This window comes from Arachis ipaensis, chromosome B08 (assembly GCF_000816755.2).
Source record: "Arachis ipaensis cultivar K30076 chromosome B08, Araip1.1, whole genome shotgun sequence".
Lineage (NCBI taxonomy): Eukaryota > Viridiplantae > Streptophyta > Magnoliopsida > Fabales > Fabaceae > Arachis > Arachis ipaensis.
Window position 1 is genome coordinate 10,199,585 of NC_029792.2, and position 20,163 is coordinate 10,219,747.

The 20,163-nt window shown below is 37.3% G+C and overlaps 1 protein-coding gene across 1 annotated transcript; it reads right to left on the reverse strand.

Annotated features, from left to right (window-relative positions):
* On the reverse strand, positions 13,490 to 14,185 carry LOC107610495. The gene has a single exon (XM_016312545.1). It carries the CDS (start codon positions 14,183 to 14,185, stop codon positions 13,490 to 13,492), a length of 696 nt encoding a protein of 231 aa, XP_016168031.1.

The window sequence follows — 20,163 nt, forward strand, 5'->3', positions numbered from 1 at the left end:
CAATACTGATTGTTCTTTAATTCCTTTATTTAGTTGCTTCATTATTGAAACCCTCCCCCCTCCCTTCACAACCAAACTTGTGTACTTGTGGTCACTAGCTCTTTGAGAAGACGACCTGGGATTTTATTCCCGGTTAATTTGGTTTGAATTGTGACATCTTTATTCTAACTCTGGTGGAGGGTTACTTGTTGGTCTAGACTATGCTTGCAACGAGATTTCATATTTTGTGAAATTCTAGACTGATATTAATCCCCACACCACGTATCCACTTCGTATTCAAAATAAATGTACAATTCATCAGAGTCCCTGTTCATAAGCTTATTTTTCCTCGTCTGATTAATCTCCATATCCCCCTTAATTGGCATGAAGACCAGCCTTCATGTTGGGTGCTCTCATATCAAGTCAAAACATCTCCTTATACCCTGTGTAACCCAACTCCTTAAACAATGTCACCAGGTTAAAAAAAATTTACATAATCTAGGTCCAGCGTAGAAAACCTCTTCACTTTTCCATGCATGTAAGAGAGACCTCCCTCAGCCCCCATGATAAAATACTGGAATAATTAAATATTCAGACACTTCAAAAAATAAATATGCATTAGAATCTTAGTAGCACATTGGAACAACAAACGAGAGACAAGCATTTCAATTTTTCCTAAATTCACCACAGTCCAAATTAGTGGAATCTGTTTCTAACTTTTTCTAATGTGTACTTAAAATAATATATTATCAACCCTGAGTAATCACGTTGGACATTACTTAATCAAGTTTTATGTTTTCTTTGTTCAGGACCACAAGTGAGTTGTAAAGATCAATGGTAGTGTGTCAGAGTCAGTTAATAGGACCACATAAAGCACAAGAGACAAAGAGGTTCATCAAGAACGGGGCTTACCTGGACGGCGACAAGCACGTGAGTGAACTCCTCCAAGCGCCGTCAGAGCTCTGTCAACGACAACGACGTCAGCTTCGTCAATGTCCACCACAGTTACAATGTCAACACGACACTCCAACTCCTCAAGATAAACAATGGTTACGAAGGTGAAAAACGTTCTCTCCTAGGGTTTTCTAGTAATTCTGAAATGTGAATGAAGGGTTTTTATGGAATTTCACAATGTGAAATAAACGTGAAACGTCTCTTCCCCTCAAAACAACCACGTTTTTTGTTGACGTGGATAGGGACAATTAATCCCCTGATCATTTGAGGTGTCCACGTCTGCATAATTTATCCACATCAGTAAGGTAACACACGCTCACTGTGACAGTTCAACGTTTTCCATTCGTAGTTATTGAAGATTCACTCACAGGATCCGTCTTGTGTTACAGAAGTATGGGACAGAGACCGAAGTAGATTACAATATTCATCAAAAATTATTTTGTTATTCTGTGAAATGATCAGGAATCGAGTTGGTAGTTCACTAAGATATTCAGATGAAATTAATTAAGAAAAATGTTAGGTAACATTAGTCAACATTATTCGGCTTTCTAATATATGTTATCTCTTCTGGTTTAGTTAGGATTTAGGAGTAACTTGATATTAATCATTGCTAATTAATTAACCAAATTAAAATAACCAACCAATAGAAATTCAAATTAATTAGTATAAATAATCTAATTTGATAATTAGTACAATGGCTTTTGGATGAATAATAATGCATGTGATACGATCCACGGGGATATACATGTATTAGAGCGCAGAAAATAAAGATCCAGGATTTTCTATTTGTTTATTTGGAAGGCTAGCTTAACTTCAAATTTCAGCGTTGTAGAGACAATTAATTAAACTACTATTTTCAATACCAGCAGCTTCTGCTTCTGTTTTTCATGAATAATGTTATTGTTTCGGGCGGGATCCCTAAGAGATTCTGCTGCTGCTTTCAGAGGCCACATTCAATTCGGAGCTAGATACATTCAATTCGGTTCTGGATTCATACAACCACAATATATCAATAGTATTAGAAAGTTAGTACAATTTGTGATTTATAATTATTAATTAATTATTTTTAATATTTTTAATGATATGAGATTATATCTAATAATGTGAAATTACACACTTTTTTTTATAGTTAAATATTAACTAAATTTTAATAAAAGTACTGATTCTTGAGACTTTCTCTTGATCTATTGCTATTTTGGTATTTTCTCCTACCTAGCTAGCTACCAACCTATATTAATTTATTAACCAACAATTCATAGTTTAGCAATAATTCACTCGTCCACTTAAATAAGTGTTAAAAATTTAAATTTTATTTTGTAAATGTAATAATAATTTATTGATACATGTAGTATAAATCTTTAAATAAAATTTAGGTATGTAAAAAGGTAACCATTAATTTATTAGGTTAAAAACCAATGAACTATAATTTAAATAGCATAGTCTTTCCATACTCACCTAAAAATTGTGAGTTTGAGTTTCACTCTTAACTTTAAAAAAAATTAAGTTAAAAAGATCATAAAAACCAAAATAAAAACTATTCCTATTTACTATAGAAAACACTTAACTACTAAAATTTTGAATAACATAGTATTAAAATTTAAAATTTATAGGATCATAAAATATAGAGTTCAAATTTTGTTAAAAAAAATAATTTAAGCACAAAAAGAAAACAGATTTATGAGAATTTAGGTTTCAAATTCTAAAAAGGTTCTTATTATTTGAATGAATATTTTTGGATAAATGATTTTATAATGGATTTATTTTTTTATTTAGAAAAAATTGGTTGAACTAATTAATTTATATCAACTATATTTTTCAATTAGTTTAATTATTCTATTGGTCCATATAATTTTGTAAAATTTTTAATTAGGTCTCTATACTTTTTTTTCTTTTAATTAGGTCCCTATACTAATGTTTTTTTTCAATTAGGTCATTTTTGGCAGTAATTGACTTAATTTTATAAAGATCCAACTAAAAAAAAATTAGTGCAGAAACCCAAATAAAAAGAAAAAAAAAAGTGTAAAAACTCAATTAAAAAAAATTTGGTGTAAGAACTCAATTAAAAAAAAAATATAAAGACCTAATTAAAAATTTCACAAAAACAGAATAATTAAACATTTCCAATTCAATTTACTAATATCGTTTGTTGGTACTTATTATCCCCCGAAACATATACATTACATAATACAAGTTCGATTATTGCTTTCACTTAACACACATTACATAGGAACATTTGTATTCACATTTGTATTCACATTTTTTTAAAGTTTACATACATAAATTAATAAAATTTATTTATTAAAAATAATTTAATATTTATATAATAACAACAAATACTAAAAATTGTAAAAGAGTTTCTCCACTACATATACTTCCACTAGCTATTGGACTATATATTGGAGTTGGAATGTCTTTTATATAGATACGTATACACCCAACTTAGTTAATTTGTGTTGTTATACTGGTGCTGTGATTCAATGCAGCCTTGAGAGGGAGAGAAGAGCTAGCATCTATTGTCACACCTACTCAAGTACTTTTTCTTTAATCATTTTGGTAAGTTTAAATAAACACTTGAATTTTGGTTACGAGCTTGGTTATTTTGTTTGATTTTAAGGTATTTTGGCATTTTATTATAAAAATGATGTAGCTTTTTAGTTTCTTCCTCCAAAAGTAAAACATTATTATTTAATTTTCGAAAAAAAGAAATACGCCTGTGTTATAACATTATGGGCACCAATTAGAATTGTTATAATATCACGTCTAAATCAAATGAAATTTCTGATTGATGAAATGGCGAATTGACATACTAATTGTAAGTGATAATGTTATCAAAGGACCACGGAAAATCACAAAATCTCCGATGTGTCATAAATACCAACAATTAAATTAAATACTTAAAATAACAAGTTTAATCTAGTTAAAATGAATGTTTTATACAACTTTCTTTGACCAGTTAAACCTCAAACTTGTTTTTCCTAAATAATACAATGTTACTGTGATACCTTACATATCATTCAATAGATCATATTTCTATTGAGTAAAATCTTGAATCTCAAAATTAATATACTATAAATTATAAATAAATAGATATAGTCACCAGACTGTGTATGTATTATCATCATGTTCTTGTATGGATACCTGGAGGGAGAGCTCGGTCTCTGGGAATTGACGCCGAGTTGTTATTTTCGGTGTCGACCTTTGAGTTTTGTGGTAATCCGAGCTTTACTCCAAGAGGATGTCCAATCGCGTAAAGCTTTGAGCAAGAAACAGGGGGAGTGTACCTGCAAAGGCACTCCGAAACTTAAGTCAGTATTGAGAATTCAATGTGTCTTTTGGATAGGAGATCATACCTTTTGTAGGTGGAAATGTACTAGTCGGTTATGCTTCTGCTTTATTGTCTGTATTAAAGAGCAATAATGTTAGGTTGGACGTTTCACTTTTTGGAAAGCAGTCCGTTAAGCTGAATTATAACGTAAGTTGCCGATTAATGACGTTGATTGCCGATTAGCAACTGTAACGCCGATTAATAACGTAACGCCGATTCATAACATAACGCCGAACTATGATGCGTTCTGCTGAGTTATGATTCATAATGCCGAGTTATAACTTGATATTTGTAACGGTCGGATCGTAGCCCCCAAGCTTAGCCTGGGAATATGTTTTAATGAAACAGGTTGAGCTTTAATTGATGTATAAATCGGCTGTTGGATAGTTCGGCGGGTGGTTATGCCTTGTAGCCCCCAGTTCAATCTGCTTTGTTAAACAGTTTTTAATGTTAAGCAGTGTTATAATTAGGAGAAAGAAAAATTAAATGTTTGGTGCAGGCCGTGCGTGTTCCCAGTGCGCGTGGTGGCTTTTGATATGACTGATTAGATTGGTTGATGGATTCGAGAACCATTTTGTAGTGGGAAGTTAATAGTTTTTTGGAGTCCAAGGGGTTTTGTGTTTGGTTCAAGGTTTGTATGTGTATCAATTGCATTAGGAGAAAAAGAATGAGCAAAAGAGGTACGCTATTTTTCTCTTCATCTCTGTAACTTCCATTCTTCCTCTTCATGTTATTTTTTCCAAATGGGTTTTGAGAAAGAAAAGAAAGATAAAGTTGATTGGTCATATGATTGGGTGAGTGATGATGTTAGAAAACGATGCTCACTGTTCTTGGATGAAGAATCTGTAAAGGAGATAAACAAGAGTAAAGTTGCGAGGGGTGGTTCTTGTGTGCTATTTGAGCTGCGTCCTTGTGTTTCTAGCGATCGTATTTTTCATAGGAAGGAAGGGTTTGAGTTCTTCTATATGTATAGCTGTGTGTTGGAGGAATTGAAGGTGAGGTTGCCGTTTAGTGAGTTTGAGTGTCAGGTCTTGAGGCAACTTAACTGTGCTCCCTCGCAACTCCATCCTAATGGATGGGCATTTTTGCGTGGTTTTAAAATTCTGATGGATTTTTTTGAGGAGGCTCCTTCTGTGGAGTTGTTCTTTTCTTTATTTCAGGCAAAAGGTGTGTGGAAAGGGGGTGGGTGAATTTGAATAGCTCCCCGAGGTTTGCTATTTTTAAGTTGTATAAGTCGTCCTTTAAGGATTTTAAGGAGATGTATTTGAAGGTGACCAGTGCTGAAGGGGAGTTTCCCTTTTACGTTGATGAGCATTTAGGGGAGAGATTTCCACTTTCGTGGTGTTCGGAGTCTCAGAATATTCTGGGGCCGGAAATCATTAGCTCAAAGAATGAATGTATCATTGAGTATTTGGTGGAAGCTATTGATCGGAAGGAGTTGTTGTCGGTGTTTGATTTGCTAAAATGGGAGGAGGATAGGCAGGCTGTGGTAGAATATTTAGGTGAGTTTTGTTAAAACTGTTGTGTTAATAGGATTTGAAGTGTGGTTTTAATGTTTTTTTTTTCTATGTTTTCAGGTGGAAAGTATCCAGGGGTTTCGGCATCTACTCTGAGAGCTCGGGTTAAGAGCAAAAGTGTTGATAAAGGGGTTCTACTTCCAAAGTAGAAAAGGCTGTGGGTGTTGGTGAAGTTAATCAACTGAAGCCAGGGAGAAGAAAAGTTATTGCGAAGAAAAGGAAAACAAGTCTTGTCGATTTATCTGAATGTTCCGAGGATGATGGGGGTGAAGTTCCTATTGAGGAAATTCAAAGTTTTTTCAAAAGTCAGCAGAGATTGCATGACGTTACCGATCAAAGTGATGGATCGTCATTGTGGGGGAAAGACTTCCCCTATATGGCTGTTGCCGATGATGTGTGTCAAAATTCGGCGGATGTAACGTTGGCTGATGAGGTTGGTTACGTCACCATTGATCAATATATGCAGGTATTTGTATTTTTTGAGTTGTTTCTGTTTTCTTTGATATATAGTTGGAAGTCTGAAGATAGTGTTCTTTATATTTGTTTTTAGGTGATTGGTTTTAGGCTTGCCAGTTTGGGGCGTAGCCGAGAGAAGAAACATTGGAGGTTTGCTGAGCTTAAACAAGATCCAATTTTAAAGGAGGAGCTGGAGTTAAAAGGTAAGAAACTTGCTAAATTGGAGACCAAGTTATCAGAAATAGAGAAGGAGCTGAAGGAAATTAGGGAAAATTATTCGAAAGAGGTTGAAGATGTTAAGAAGAAAGAGGCCGATCTTTCGAGCATGAGTGCTAAAGTGATTGAAGTTACAGCAAAGTTGAAAGAGGTTGAAAAGCAGAGGGGAACTGAGATCCTTGATTCATTCGTGGAGGGTTTTGAGCGAGCTTGTCAGCAAGCTAAGTTTCTCGCTCCTGATGTTGATTTGTCTCAGATGGATCCGGGGAAGATTGTTCAAGATGGGGCCATGGTGGAAGATGATGATGATGTTGAGGGGGAGGCTTAAAATATTTGATAGGAATTTGGTTTGGTTCTATTTTGTTTTTTGTTTGAAAACTATGTTGCTCTTGTGTTGGGCTTTTGTGCTTGTAACTTATATTTTGCTATTGTTTTTGGAAAAACACACTTGGATGTTTTCTGTTTACATGCTGTTGCGCATGTTATGATTATAATATAATTTTGTATGATGAGTTTGGTGTTTGTGACTGTGGCTTTGAGTCAAATATTTAGGTAAAATTGTTGTAACGGTGAAATACCATTAATTTGATTAAGAAATATCATAGAAAGGCTGGGTAGGCCGAGTTTGGGATGCCGATTAATAGGCATGATAATAAATGTATTCTGTTTTAGTGATCGGCAACAATTTTGATTAAGTCGGTTTCCGAGGATCTGTTCGGCAATCTGTTATTGAGATCAGCTATTTGTTTTGGTTGATATTTGCAGAATAGTCGGGTTCGGATTATAATCGGCTATTTTATTGAAATGATAGTATCATAGTATTCAGATTTTGACTAAGATCAGATATTTGATGGATTGATTGATGAATTCTGAATGACTGGGTTCCGAGTTAGATCGGTCATTTGTTTGATAAATTCTGAATGATCGGCTTCCGATTTTAGATCGGATGTTTGTATGATTGATAAATTCTGTATGATCGGCTTCCGATTTTAGATCGGATGTTTGTATGATTGATAAATTCTGTATGATCGGCTTACGATCAAGATCGGATATTTTTTTGATTGAATGATCGGATTTCGATTTAGATCGGATATTTGTATGATTGAATTTCCGTTTTAAGGTCGGCTATCGGATTGATGGATTGTATCCGAGTTATCAAGTTCCGATTAGGATCGGTTATCGGATTGATAGATTCCAAATGATCTGTTTTGGAATATGATCAGTTAATTGTTTGTTTGATAGTATCCGAATGGTCGGATGTAGGTCGGCATGATGTGTAAGTTAAAAATGAAGAAGAAGTGTGAAATGGGGAGAATAATGATTTTGATAAAATAAGAGATTTATTTATTGGAGAACCTTTGATTTCAAAGGCCCAGGTAGGCTAGCCTCATTAAAACCTCTCCAAGCAAAACCCTTGTGGAAAAAATCTTGGTAGTAGGAAAAAGAGTACTGGCCTGTCCCTGGTATTAACTGTAATATAACTTTAAAGAAGATACGTTCCAAGTGTTAGGAAGATCTTTACCCTCTAAGGTTTGTAATCGGTAAGCTCCATTGCCGATGACTTCTGTGATTCGGTAAGGGCCTTCCCAATTAGCTGCTAGTTTGCCATGGGTTGATGGTCTTCTAGCTGCCTCGGTTTTCCTGAGCACAAGGTCGTTTACACGAAAAGACCTTGGGTGAAGTCTTTGGTTATATCTTCGGGCTATGTGCTATTGCATGGCCAAATGTTTGACTGCTGTGGACGATCTGAGTTCTTCTATGAGGTCAAGTTCGGATTGGCGAGCTATTTCTTTTATAGTTTGGTCGGCCAATTCAATTCGCAGTGAGGATTGGGAGATCTCCACTAGTATCATTGCGTCTGAACAGTAGACTAACCGGAAGGGTGTTTCCTTTGTGGTTGAGTGAATTGTTGTGTTGTATTCCCAAATGATCTCTGGGATAAGCCCGGCCCAGAGGCCTTTTGCATCATCCAGTTTCTTTCTTAGAGCATGTAGTATTACTTTATTTGCAGCCTCTGCTAAGCCATTTGTTTGTGGGTGCTCGACCGAGGAGAAATATTGTTTGATTTTTAGTTCCTATAAAAAGGATGTAAACTTTTGATCGGCAAACTAGCGACCATTATCTGTGATAATATGCCGAGGAATGCTGAATCGACAAATAATATATTTCCAAACAAAAGAAATCGTTTGTTGTGATGTGATTTTGGCTAGGGGCTTTGCCTCTATCCTTTTGGAAAAATAGTCAATTGCTACAACCAGGAATTTTACCTGCCCTGCTGCTGTGGGGAAAGGGCCGAGTATATCTATGCCCCATTGGTTGAACGGCCAACTTACCTCGGAACAGTGTAGGAGTTCGGCCGAGAGGTGTGTGATCAGACTGTGTTTCTGGCAGTTGTTACAGCTTTTAACTTTTGCTTGACAATCTTGTCATATTGTCGGCCAATATAATCCAACTCTGAGGATTTTGGAAGACAGACTTCGGGCTCCGAGGTGTGTACCACAAATCCCTTCATGCACCTCGGCAAGTGCAAGCTCAGCTTCTATTCTGCAAAGACATTTAAGTAATGGATGAGAGAATCCTCGTCTATATAGGCAATTATTATAAATTGTAAAAAAGGAGGCTTGTCGGCGGAAGTGTCGAGCATTTTCGACGTCGCCTGGCAAGATCCCTGTCTGGAGATACTCTATGTATGGAGATCTCCAATCTGCTTCCTGTGTTACACTTAAGATTTGTGTTAGTTCAATGCTTGGCTTGAGCAGTGTTGATTGATAAAGTGATGACCCATTTGGTTGAGTGCTGGCGAGTTTAGACAGAATGTCAGCTCGGCCATTACTTTCCCTTGGTATGTGCTGTATTTCGTGTTTAGAAAATTTTGAAAGTAAATTTCGTACGATATCCAAGTATTTAGAAAGCAAAGGGTCCTTTACTTGGTATAAGTTGTTTACCTGCTGGACGATAAGTAAGGAGTCACAATATACCTTAAGTTCGGTAATGTTTAGGTCAGCAGCGAGTCTAAGGCCAACAATTAGCGCTTCATACTCACTTTGATTGTTGCTTGCTTTAAATGAAAAATTGAGGGAATGTTCGATGACGTTGCCGTGGCTATCATCAAGAATGATACCTGCTCCACACCCTTGTGGGTTCGAGGACCCATCGACGTATAAAGACCATTCGATGTAGTCTTCAGTTGTACTTAGTACCGAGAATTCAGCGATAAAGTCGGCCAAAAACTGGGATTTGATGGATGCTCGGCCTTCGTACTTGATATCAAATTCTGATAGCTCCACCGACCAATTTACTAGTCGGCCAGCCAGCTCAGGTTTCTGAAGGACTTGCCGCAAAGGATGATCTATCCGAACATGGATTTCATGGCTCTGAAAATATGGTCGGAGTCTCCTGGCTGAGAAGACAAGGGCTAGGGCAAGTTTCTCAATGCTCGGATATCAAAGCTCGGCATTCTGTAATGTTTTGCTAGTAAAATAGATCGGGAACTGTTTCTTTTCTCTTTCTGCAACAAGAGCGGAGCTTATAGCCCAGTTAGTGACAGATAAATATAAGAATAATGGTTCCCCTTGTAAGGGGGTTTGTAAAATTGGTGGTTTTGAAAGAGTTTCTTTGATGGTTGTGAATGCTTGTTCACAATCATCAGTCCATTGGAAAGCTTTTTTCTTTTTTAAAGTTTGGAAAAAACATAAAGATTTAGAAGCTAGGCAAGGTAAGAATCTAGAGAGTGCAGCAAGTCTCCCTGTTAACCGCTAGACTTCCTTGATGGTTTGTGGACTTCTCATGTCTAAAATAGCTCGGTATTTTTCTGGGTTTGCCTCAATACCTCGGCTAGTGAGCATGAAGCCGAGGAATTTACCGCTCTGAACCCCAAATGCGCACTTTTCGGGATTTAACCGCATGTTAATAATATATTTCCATACAAAAGAAAGCATTTGTTGTGATGTAATCTTGGCTAGAGGCTGTGCCTCTATCCATTTTGAAAAATAATCAATTCTTACAACCAAGAATTTAACCTACCCTGCTACTGTTGGAAAAGGGCCGAGGATATCTATGCCCCATTGGTTGAATGGCCAGCTTACCTCGGAACAGTGTAGGAGTTCAGCCGGGAGATGTGTTATCGGATTGTGTTTCTGGCAGTTGTTACAACTTCTGACTTTTGTTTTACAATCTTGTCGTAGTGTCGGCCTGTATAATCCAGCTCTGAGGATCTTTGAAGACAGGCTTCGGGCTTCGGGCTCCGAGGTGTGTACCACAGATTTCTTCATGTGCCTCGGCAAGCGAAAGCTCGGCTTCTGCTCTGCAAAGACACTTTAGTAAAGGACGAGAGAATCCTTGTCTATACAGGCAATTATTATAAATTGTAAAGAAGGAGGCTTGTCGGCAAAAATGTCAAACATTTTCGACATTGCCTGGCAAGATCCCTGTCCGAAGATACTTTATGTATGGAGTTCTCCAATCTGCTTCCTGTGTTACACTTAAAACTTCTGTGAGTTCAATGTTTGGTTTAAGTAATGTTGACTAATAAAGGGATGACCCGTTTGGTTAAGTACTGGCGAGTTTAGATAGAATGTCAGCTCGGCCATTACTCTCCCGGGGTATGTGCTGTATTTCGTATTTAGAAAATTTTGAAAGTAAATTTTGAACGATGTCAAGGTATTTAGAAAGCAAAGGGTCTTTTACTTGGTATAAGTTGTTTACCTGCTGGACGATAAGTAAGGAGTCACAGTATACCTTAAGTTCGGTAATGTTTAGGTCGGCAGCGAGTCTAAGACCAGCAATTAGGACTTTGTACTCACTTTGATTGTAACTTGCTTTGAAAGAAAAATGGAGGAAATGTTCGATGACATTGCCGTGACTATCATCAAGTATGATACCTGCTCCACATCCTTGTGGGTTGGAGGACCTGTCGACGTATAAAGACTATTCGCTGTAATCTTCGGTTGTGTCTGGTACTGAGAACTCGGCAATGAAGTCGGCCAAGAATTGGGACTTAATAGATGTTCGGCCCTCGTACTTGATATCAAATTCCGAAAGTTCCACCGACCACTTTACTAGTCGGCCAGCCAGCTCTGATTTCTGAAGGACTTGTCGTAAAGGATGATCTATCCGAACATGGATTACATAACTCTGGAAATATGGCCGGAGTCTTCTGGCTGAGAAGACAAGGGCTAGAGCCAGCTTCTCAATGCTCGAATATCGAAGCTCGGTATTCTGTAATGTTTTGCTAGTAAAATAGATCGGGAACTGTTTCTTTTCTCTTTCTGCAACAAGAGCGGAGCTTATAGCCCAGTTAGTGACAGATAAATATAAGAATAATGGTTCCCCTTGTAAGGGGGTTTGTAAAATTGGTGGTTTTGAAAGAGTTTCTTTGATAGTTGTGAATGCTTGTTCACAATCATCAGTCCATTGGAAAGCTTTTTTCTTTTTTAAAGTTTGGAAAAAACATAAAGATTTAGAAGCTAGGCAAGGTAAGAATCTAGAGAGTGCAGCAAGTCTCCCTGTTAACCGCTAGACTTCCTTGATGGTTTGTGGACTTCTCATGTCTAAAATAGCTCGGTATTTTTCTGGGTTTGCCTCAATACCTCGGCTAGTGAGCATGAAGCCGAGGAATTTACCGCTCTGAACCCCAAATGCGCACTTTTCGGGATTTAACCGCATGTTATATTTTCTTAGCTGTCCGAAGATTTCTGCGAGGTCATCAAGGTGATTGTTGCCGATCTTAGTCTTGGCAACCATATCGTCCACGTAGACCTCAATGTTTCTGCCTATCTGTTTGGTGAATACTTTGTCCATTAGACGTTGATATGTTGCACCTGCATTCATTATGTTTTTTCACCATGACGATATTTGCCAGCCATGTTGTGAATCTGATTTATCGGATGAAGCCCGCGTTGATAAGCTTCTGGGTTTCTTCTAGGGAAGCTTGTTTTCGGTCATGGCCGAGATTTCTCTTTTTTTGTGCTACGGGTCAGACAGATGGATCTAATGCCAACTTGTGTGATATGATGGATGGATCGATGCCTGGCATATCAGCTGGGGTCCAAGCAAACAGGTCGGCATTTTGCTATAAGAATGCTCGGAATGACGATTTTTCTTCTGAGGATAATGTTGAGCCGATGTATGTGAATTTGTCCGTGCTTTCTGTAAAATAGATTTTATGCAGGTCTTCTGTTGGGGTTGGTCTTTCAAGTGTTCCCGCTCTGGGATCAAGGTCAGTCAGGATTGGCAGGTTGTTCATGCTGCCGATGTTGTGAACGTGGGCTTCTGTGTTTCGGTTAGGTCTTTTGAGACTGTTGTTGTAACATTCCCTGGCTTCTCGGGCATCACTGTGAATGGTTGCAATTGTGTTATCCTGCAAAGAAAAATTAACACAAAGATAAATTGTAGATACTATAGCACCGAACTTATTTAAGAAAGGTCGGCCAAGTATTAAATTCTAAGGACTAAAACAGTCAACCACCAAGTATTGAATATCTGAAGTTTTTGACGAGGGAAACTCACCGAGTGTGGTTTGTAACCACACAGAGCCCATAACCGGGACTCGCTCACCTAAGAAACCTACCAGGTCTCCAGTAGAAGGTTGGAGGATGTTGCTGCTCAATTTCATCTTCTGGAATGTGGAGTAAAATAGGACATCGGCACTGCTCCCAGGGTCCAGCAACACCTTTTTTACTAGGAGATCTCCGAGTTGCAAGGAGATTACGACCGGGTCATTGAGATTTGCTATACTGTTGTTATGATCGGCTGTATGGAATGTTATCTGCGGGGAGTGTGGTAGTGTCTGCTGTTGAGTTTGATCAGCGTTGATGGAAAGCATAGCTCGGTAAGATCTCTTTCTTGCCGAGCTTGTGGCTCCTCCCCCTACAAAACCTCCGAAAATACAGTTAATTATACGTGTTGGTTGTTCGGGATGGTTGTTGTTCGGTCAGTCTTTATCTCGGCCATGCTGTGTGGCCGAGCTCTGGTCTCCAGAAGGGGGTGCTCACCGTTGTATGTGGCCGTCAATGTATTTGTCCAGGTGACCTTGCCGAGCTAGTCACTCCAGTAGGTCTTTGGCGATGACACAGTCGTCGGTAGTGTGGCTGTGCTTCCAGTGGAAAGAGCAATATTTTGATCGGTCCGCGCCTTTTGAATCTGGGTAACTGCTGGCTTTTCTTGGTGGCTTGATTAATTTTGAATTCAAGATCTCCTTGATGATGTCGTCGCGCTTGGTGTTGAATTTAGTGTAGGACTCATATCGTGGAGTTGGTTTGAAATTCTTCTTGTTGTCTCGCATTTTGTCGTCATCTCTGTAGTGAGGCTTTTCTGTTTTCCAAGCTTGTCGGAGTTTCTCGATGTCGATCTGTCCTTTATTCTTTTCACGGAACTCAGCCATAGTCTTAGGTTTGGCTATAGCAATAGTTTCCTGGAATTTTCCTGGTCGCAGTCCGCTTTTTATTGCGTGCAGTTCCACCTCGAGGTGGAGGTCGGGTATATTCATGGCTATCTTTGTGAAGCACGTCATGTAATCCCTGAGGCTTTCTTGCTGGCCTTGCCTGATTGTATTCAGGTAATCGGAGTCATGTAGGTAAATGGCTGATCCAGCAAAGTGCTCCTCAAAGGGCTTTGATAGGTCTCGAAAGTAAGAAATAGAACCTGCAGGCAAAGAACAAAACCAATCAAGTGCAGGACCGTCGAAGTAAGATGGAAAGCAACAATATAAAACTTTATCAGATGTACCATTTACTATCATTATGGAGGTGAATTTTTTGATGTATTTCTTCGAATCACCCAACCCGTCATAGGGAGTCAGAGTGGTCGGCAAAGTGAATCTCCTAGGCAGCACGAAGTTCTTCACTTCGGCCGTAAAGGGCCCAGGGGAGCTTTCCAGGTGGTCATTCTCATTTCTGGCCGAGCTTCCTCATCATGCTCGGGTTGGTCTTCCTCATGCCGAGCAGTGTCAGAGACGTGTGTTGGTCCTGATTGATGCTCGGTTTCTTCTGTCGGTTCTTATCGATCGTTGTAGTTTTCGATCCGGGTGTTATTCAAGTTGGCAATTTGATTTGCCATTCTTTGGTTCTCTTTGACCATGCGCTGGTTGGCTTGCCGCAACTCGGTCACCATCTGGAGGAGTTCGGATGGTGTGGGTGGAAGTTGTTCAGCCATGACTTCAAATGAGAACCTCGAGGCCGATGATATATGGAAGGGATTATATTCTCAGCCCCACGGTGGGCGCCAATTGTTCTTGTATGGATACCTGGAGAGAAAGCTCGGTCTCTGGGAATCGACACCGAGTTGTTATCTTCGGTGCCGACCTTTGAGCTTTGTGGTAATCCGAGCTTTACTCCAAGAGGATTTCCAATCGCGTAAAGCTTTGAGCAAGAAACAGGGGGGAGTGTACCTGCAAAGGCACTCCGAAGCTTAAGTCAGTATTGAGAATTCAATATGTCTTTTGGATAGGAGATCATATCTTTTGTAGGTGGAAATGTACTAGTCGGTTATGCTTCTGCTTTATTGTCTGTATTAAAGAGCAATAATGTTAAGTTGGACGTTTCACTTCTTGGAAAGCAGTCTGTTAAGCTGAATTATAACATAATTTTCCGATTAATGACGTTGATTGCCGATTAGCAACTGTAACGCCGATTAATAACGTAACGCCGATTCATAACATAACGCCGAACTATGATGCATTCTGCTGAGTTATGATTCATAATGCTGAGAATAACTTGATATTTGTAACGGTCATATCATTTTTTTCTGACTTTAAAGAATTTGTAAGATGTTTCTATATATTGGCAATGTAATAGAAGAGTAAGAATGGAATAAAGAAACTCGGAATGAATAAATCTCTTGTTTTTATTTATTATTTTCATCTACAAATATATATAGTTCGATTCACATGATCATCTTCAAAATATAGCTCTAGCTGACTGAGTACTATTAAAGAATGGAGATTAGCTGTTGACTTTCTTGGCGTGGGGTGCAAGAACTTGACCACATCATATGAGACTACTTAATTAATTTGCTATTGAATTACCGTTACTACCCTTCAGCTTTTGCATAATTATTGTATCCATAAAAATAAGAACTATATGCCTCTCGATTAATTTTCCAATCACCTTAATTATTAGAGTGAGAATTTCCCATAAAATTGTTCTGCATATTGTCCTGTTTAAATTTTTCTTAGCATATACTATATAAGGATCAAATTTTAACATTTTGGGGGCAAGGAATTGAAGCAAACCATGTCATCATCATCAAATCCATCATCAGAAATTTCACAAGAGGATGATGAAGTCCCAAAACTAGTTCATCAGTTCTATTTTGTGAAGCTTTGGCCATCATCAGAGCATGATTCAATATCTCAAATCAAGAAACAAGAGCTCACGGTGGAGAAAATGAATCGAGATATTCGTGAAATCACTGATAAAATCAAAGAGAAGACTGTAAGCATTGATTTCAGCCTTCAATTTTGATATAGAAGACAGAATAATATAATGATGTTATGTTGTTTTTGTTAACAGTCAGAAAAGGACTATGTTGTGTCTGGGATGAGAAGCTCATACTATTGGAAAATGGAATGGAGACGCCGCGTGGCGCAAAAAGGGAAGATACTAAGTAACTTATATGTGGCTCTTGATGAATTGTGTTTCATGAACAATGCACCTAGGAGAAGATCTAAGAAGAAATGCTTCAAGGAAGAAGAGCTTGATAACTGTTCTGAGGGTTACTGATGAGCGGATAATTTATACGCTTTTTGGCATTGTTTTTAGTATGTTTTTAGTAGAATCTAGTTTCTTTTAGGGATGTTTTCATTAGTTTTTATGTTAAATTCACATTTCTGGACTTTACTATGAGTTTGTGTGTTTTTTTATGATTTCAGGTATTTTCTGGCTGAAATTGAGGGACTTGAGCAAAAATCAGATTCAGAGGTTGAAGAAGGACTGCTGATGCTGTTGGATTCTGACCTCCCTGCACTCAAAGTGGATTTTCTGGAGCTACAAAACTCAAAATGGTGCGCTTCCAATTGCGTTGGAAAGTAGACATCCAGGACTTTCCAGCAATATATAATAGTCCATACTTTGGCCGAGTTTAGATGACGTAAAAGGGCATTGAACGCCATATGGAGTTAAACGCCAGAAACACGTTACAAGCCAGAGTTGAACGCCAGAAATACGTTACAAACTGGCGTTCAACTCCAAGAATGACCTCTCCACGTGGAAACTTCAAGCTCAGCCCAAGCACACACCAAGTGGGCCCCGGAAGTGGATTTATGCAACAATTACTTACTTCTGTAAACCCTAGTAACTAGTTTAGTATAAATAGGGCTTTTTACTATTGTATTAGACATCTTGGGATGTCTGGTTCTTAGATCATGGGGGCTGGCCATTCGGCCATGCCTAAACCTTTCACTTATGTATTTTCAACGGTAGAGTTTCTACACTCCATAGATTAAGGTGTGGAGCTCTGCTGTTCCTCATGAATTAATGCAAAGTACTACTGTTTTATATTCAATTCAACTTATTTCGCTTCTAAGATATTCATTCGCACTTCAACATGAATGTGATGAACGTGACAATCATCATCATTCTCCCACGAACGCGTGCCTGACAACCACTTTCGTTCTACCTTAGATTGAATGAGTATCTCTTGGATCTCTTAATCAGAATCTTTGTGGTATAAGCTAGATTGATGGCGGCATTCATGAGAGTCTGGAAAGTCTAAACCATGTCTGTGGTATTCCGAGTAGGACTCTGGGATTGAATGACTGTGACGAACTTCAAACTCGCGAGTGCTGGGCGTAGTAACAGACGCAAAAGGAGGGTGAATCCTATTCCAGTATGATCGAGAACCTCAGATGATTAGCCATGCTGTGACAGAGCATTTGGACCATTTTTACAAGAGGATAGGATGCAGCCATTGACCACGGTGATGCCTCCAGACGATTAGTCATGCAGTGACAGCGCATCGGACCATTTTCCAGAGAGGATGAAAAGTAGCCATTGACAATGGTGATGTCCTTACATAAAGCCAGCCATGGAAAGGAGTAAGATTGATTGGATGAAGACAGCAGGAAAGCAGAAGTTCAGAGGGACGAACGCATCTTCATACACTTATCTGAAATTCTCACCAATGATATACATAAGTATTTCTATCTTTATTTTCTGTTTATTTATTAATTATATTCGAAAACTCCATAACTATTTGATATCCACCTGACTGAGATTTACAAGGTGACCATAGCTTGCTTCAAGCCGACAATCTCCGTGGGATCGACCCTTACTCACGTAAGGTTTATTACTTGGACGACCCAGTGCACTTGCTGGTTAGTTGTATCGAAGTTGTGAATGAAAAACAATTTATTAAGACGTGCGTACAGAGTTTTAATGCCGTTGCCTAAGATCACAATTTCGTGCACCAAGTTTTTGGCACCGTTGCCGGGGATTGTTCGAGTTTGGACAACTGACGATTCATCTTGTTGCTCAGATTAGGTAATTCTCTTTTTGTTTTATTTTCAAAAATTTTTCAAAAATTTTTTCAAAACTTTCTCATTTGTTTTCGAAAAAAATAAAAAAAAAAATTCTTTTCAAAAATTTTATTATGTTCTTCAGAATTTTTAAGAATGAATTCTAGTGTTTCATGATGATTTGTTGAATCCTGGCCGGCTGTAAGCCATGTCTAATCTTTTGGACTGAGGTTTCAACTTATCACCACAAGAGCTTGTTGATTCTCACACACTTAGTTGCTCTATACATGGAAAGTATCAATATCTTCTAAAGCTTGACTGGCTATTCAGCCATGTCTAACCCTCAGATTGGAGCTTTAGAATAAGAATACAAGATTCCTGGAATTCATATTAAAAATTTTGGAATCCTTATTTTCATTTTTCAAATAATTTTCGAAAAATCCAAAAAAATCATAAAATCATAAAAATCAAAAATATATTTTGTGTTTATTGTTTGAGTCTTGAGCCAAATTTTAAGTTTGGTGTCAATTGCATGTTCATCTTGCATTTTTCGAAAAATTCATGCATTCATAGTGTTCTTCATGATCTTCAAGTTGTTCTTGGTAAGTCTTCTTGTTTGATCTTGATGTTTTCTTGTTTTGTGTTGTATGGTGTTTTTCATATGCATTCTTGAATTCTTAGTACCTAAGCATTAAAGATTTCTAAGTTTGGTGTCATGCATGTTTTCTTTGCATATATAAAAAAAATTTCAAAAATATGTTCTTGGTGTTCATCTTGACATTCATAGCATTCTTGCATGCATTCATTGTTTTGATCCAAAATCTTCATGCATTGCATCATTTTCATGTTTTTCTCTCTCATCATAAAAATTCAAAAATCAAAAAAATATCTTTCCCTCTTTTCTCTCATAAAAATTCGAAAATTTGAGTTGACTTTTTCAAAAAAATTTAAAATCTAGTTGTTTCTTATGAGTCAAATCAAATTTTCAATTTAAAAATCTTATCTTTTTCAAAATCTTTTTCAAAAATCAAATCTTTTTCATTTTTCTTATTTATTTTCGAAAATTTTAAAATATTTTTCAAAAAAATCTTTTTCTTATCTTTATCTCCTATTTTTCGAAAATAACATCATCAATTAATGTTTTGATTCAAAAATTTCAAGTTTGTTACTTGCTTGTTAAGAAAAATTCAAACTTTAAGTTCTAAAATCATATTTTGTGATTTCTTGTGAATCAAGTCATTAATTGTGATTTTAAAAATCAAATCTTTTTCAAAAACTAATTTCAATCATATCTTTTCAAAAATATCTTCTTATCATATCTTCTTCAAAAATTTGATTTCAAAATATCTTTTCTAACTTCTTATCTTCTTATCTTTTCAAAATTGATTTTCAAATTTGTTTTAACTAACTAACTAACTTTTGTTTGTTTCTTATCTTTTTCAAAACTACCTAACTAACTCTCTCTCTCTAATTTTCGAAAATATCTCCCTCTTTTTCAAAAATTCTTTTTAATTAACTAATTATTTTAATTTTTTATTTTAATTTTTGAAAATTACTAACCTTTTTCAAAAACAATTTTCGAAAATCACTAACTCTTTTTCAAAAATAATTTTCGAAAATTCTCTCTCTCTCTCTCTCTCATCTCCTTCTATTTATTTATTTATTTACTAACATCTCTTCCTCACTCACCAAAAAATCCGAACTCTCTCTCTCTCTCTGAGTTCAGATTTTCTCTTCTTCTTTTCTTCTACTCACATAAGGGAACCTCTATACTTGGGTAAAAAGGATCCCTGTTATTATTATTTTTCGTTCCCTCTTTTTCATATGAGCAGGAGCAAGGACAAGAATATTCTTGTTGAAGCAGATCCAGAATCTGAAAGGACTCTGAAGAGGAAACTAAGAGAAGCTAAATTACAACAATCCAGCAAGCACCTTTCAGAAATTTTCGAACAGGAAGAGGAGATGGCAGCCGAAAATAATAATAATGCAAGGAGGATGCTTGGTGACTTTACTGCACCTAATTCCAATTTACATGGAAGAAGCATCTCCATCCCTGCCATTGGAGCAAACAACTTTGAGCTGAAACCTCAATTAGTTTCTCTGATGCAGCAGAACTGCAAGTTCCATGGACTTCCATCTGAAGATCCTTTTCAGTTCTTAACTGAATTTTTGCAGATCTGTGATACTGTTAAGACTAATGGAGTAGATCATGAAGTCTACAGGCTCATGTTTTTTCCTTTTGCTGTAAGAGACAGAGCTAGAGT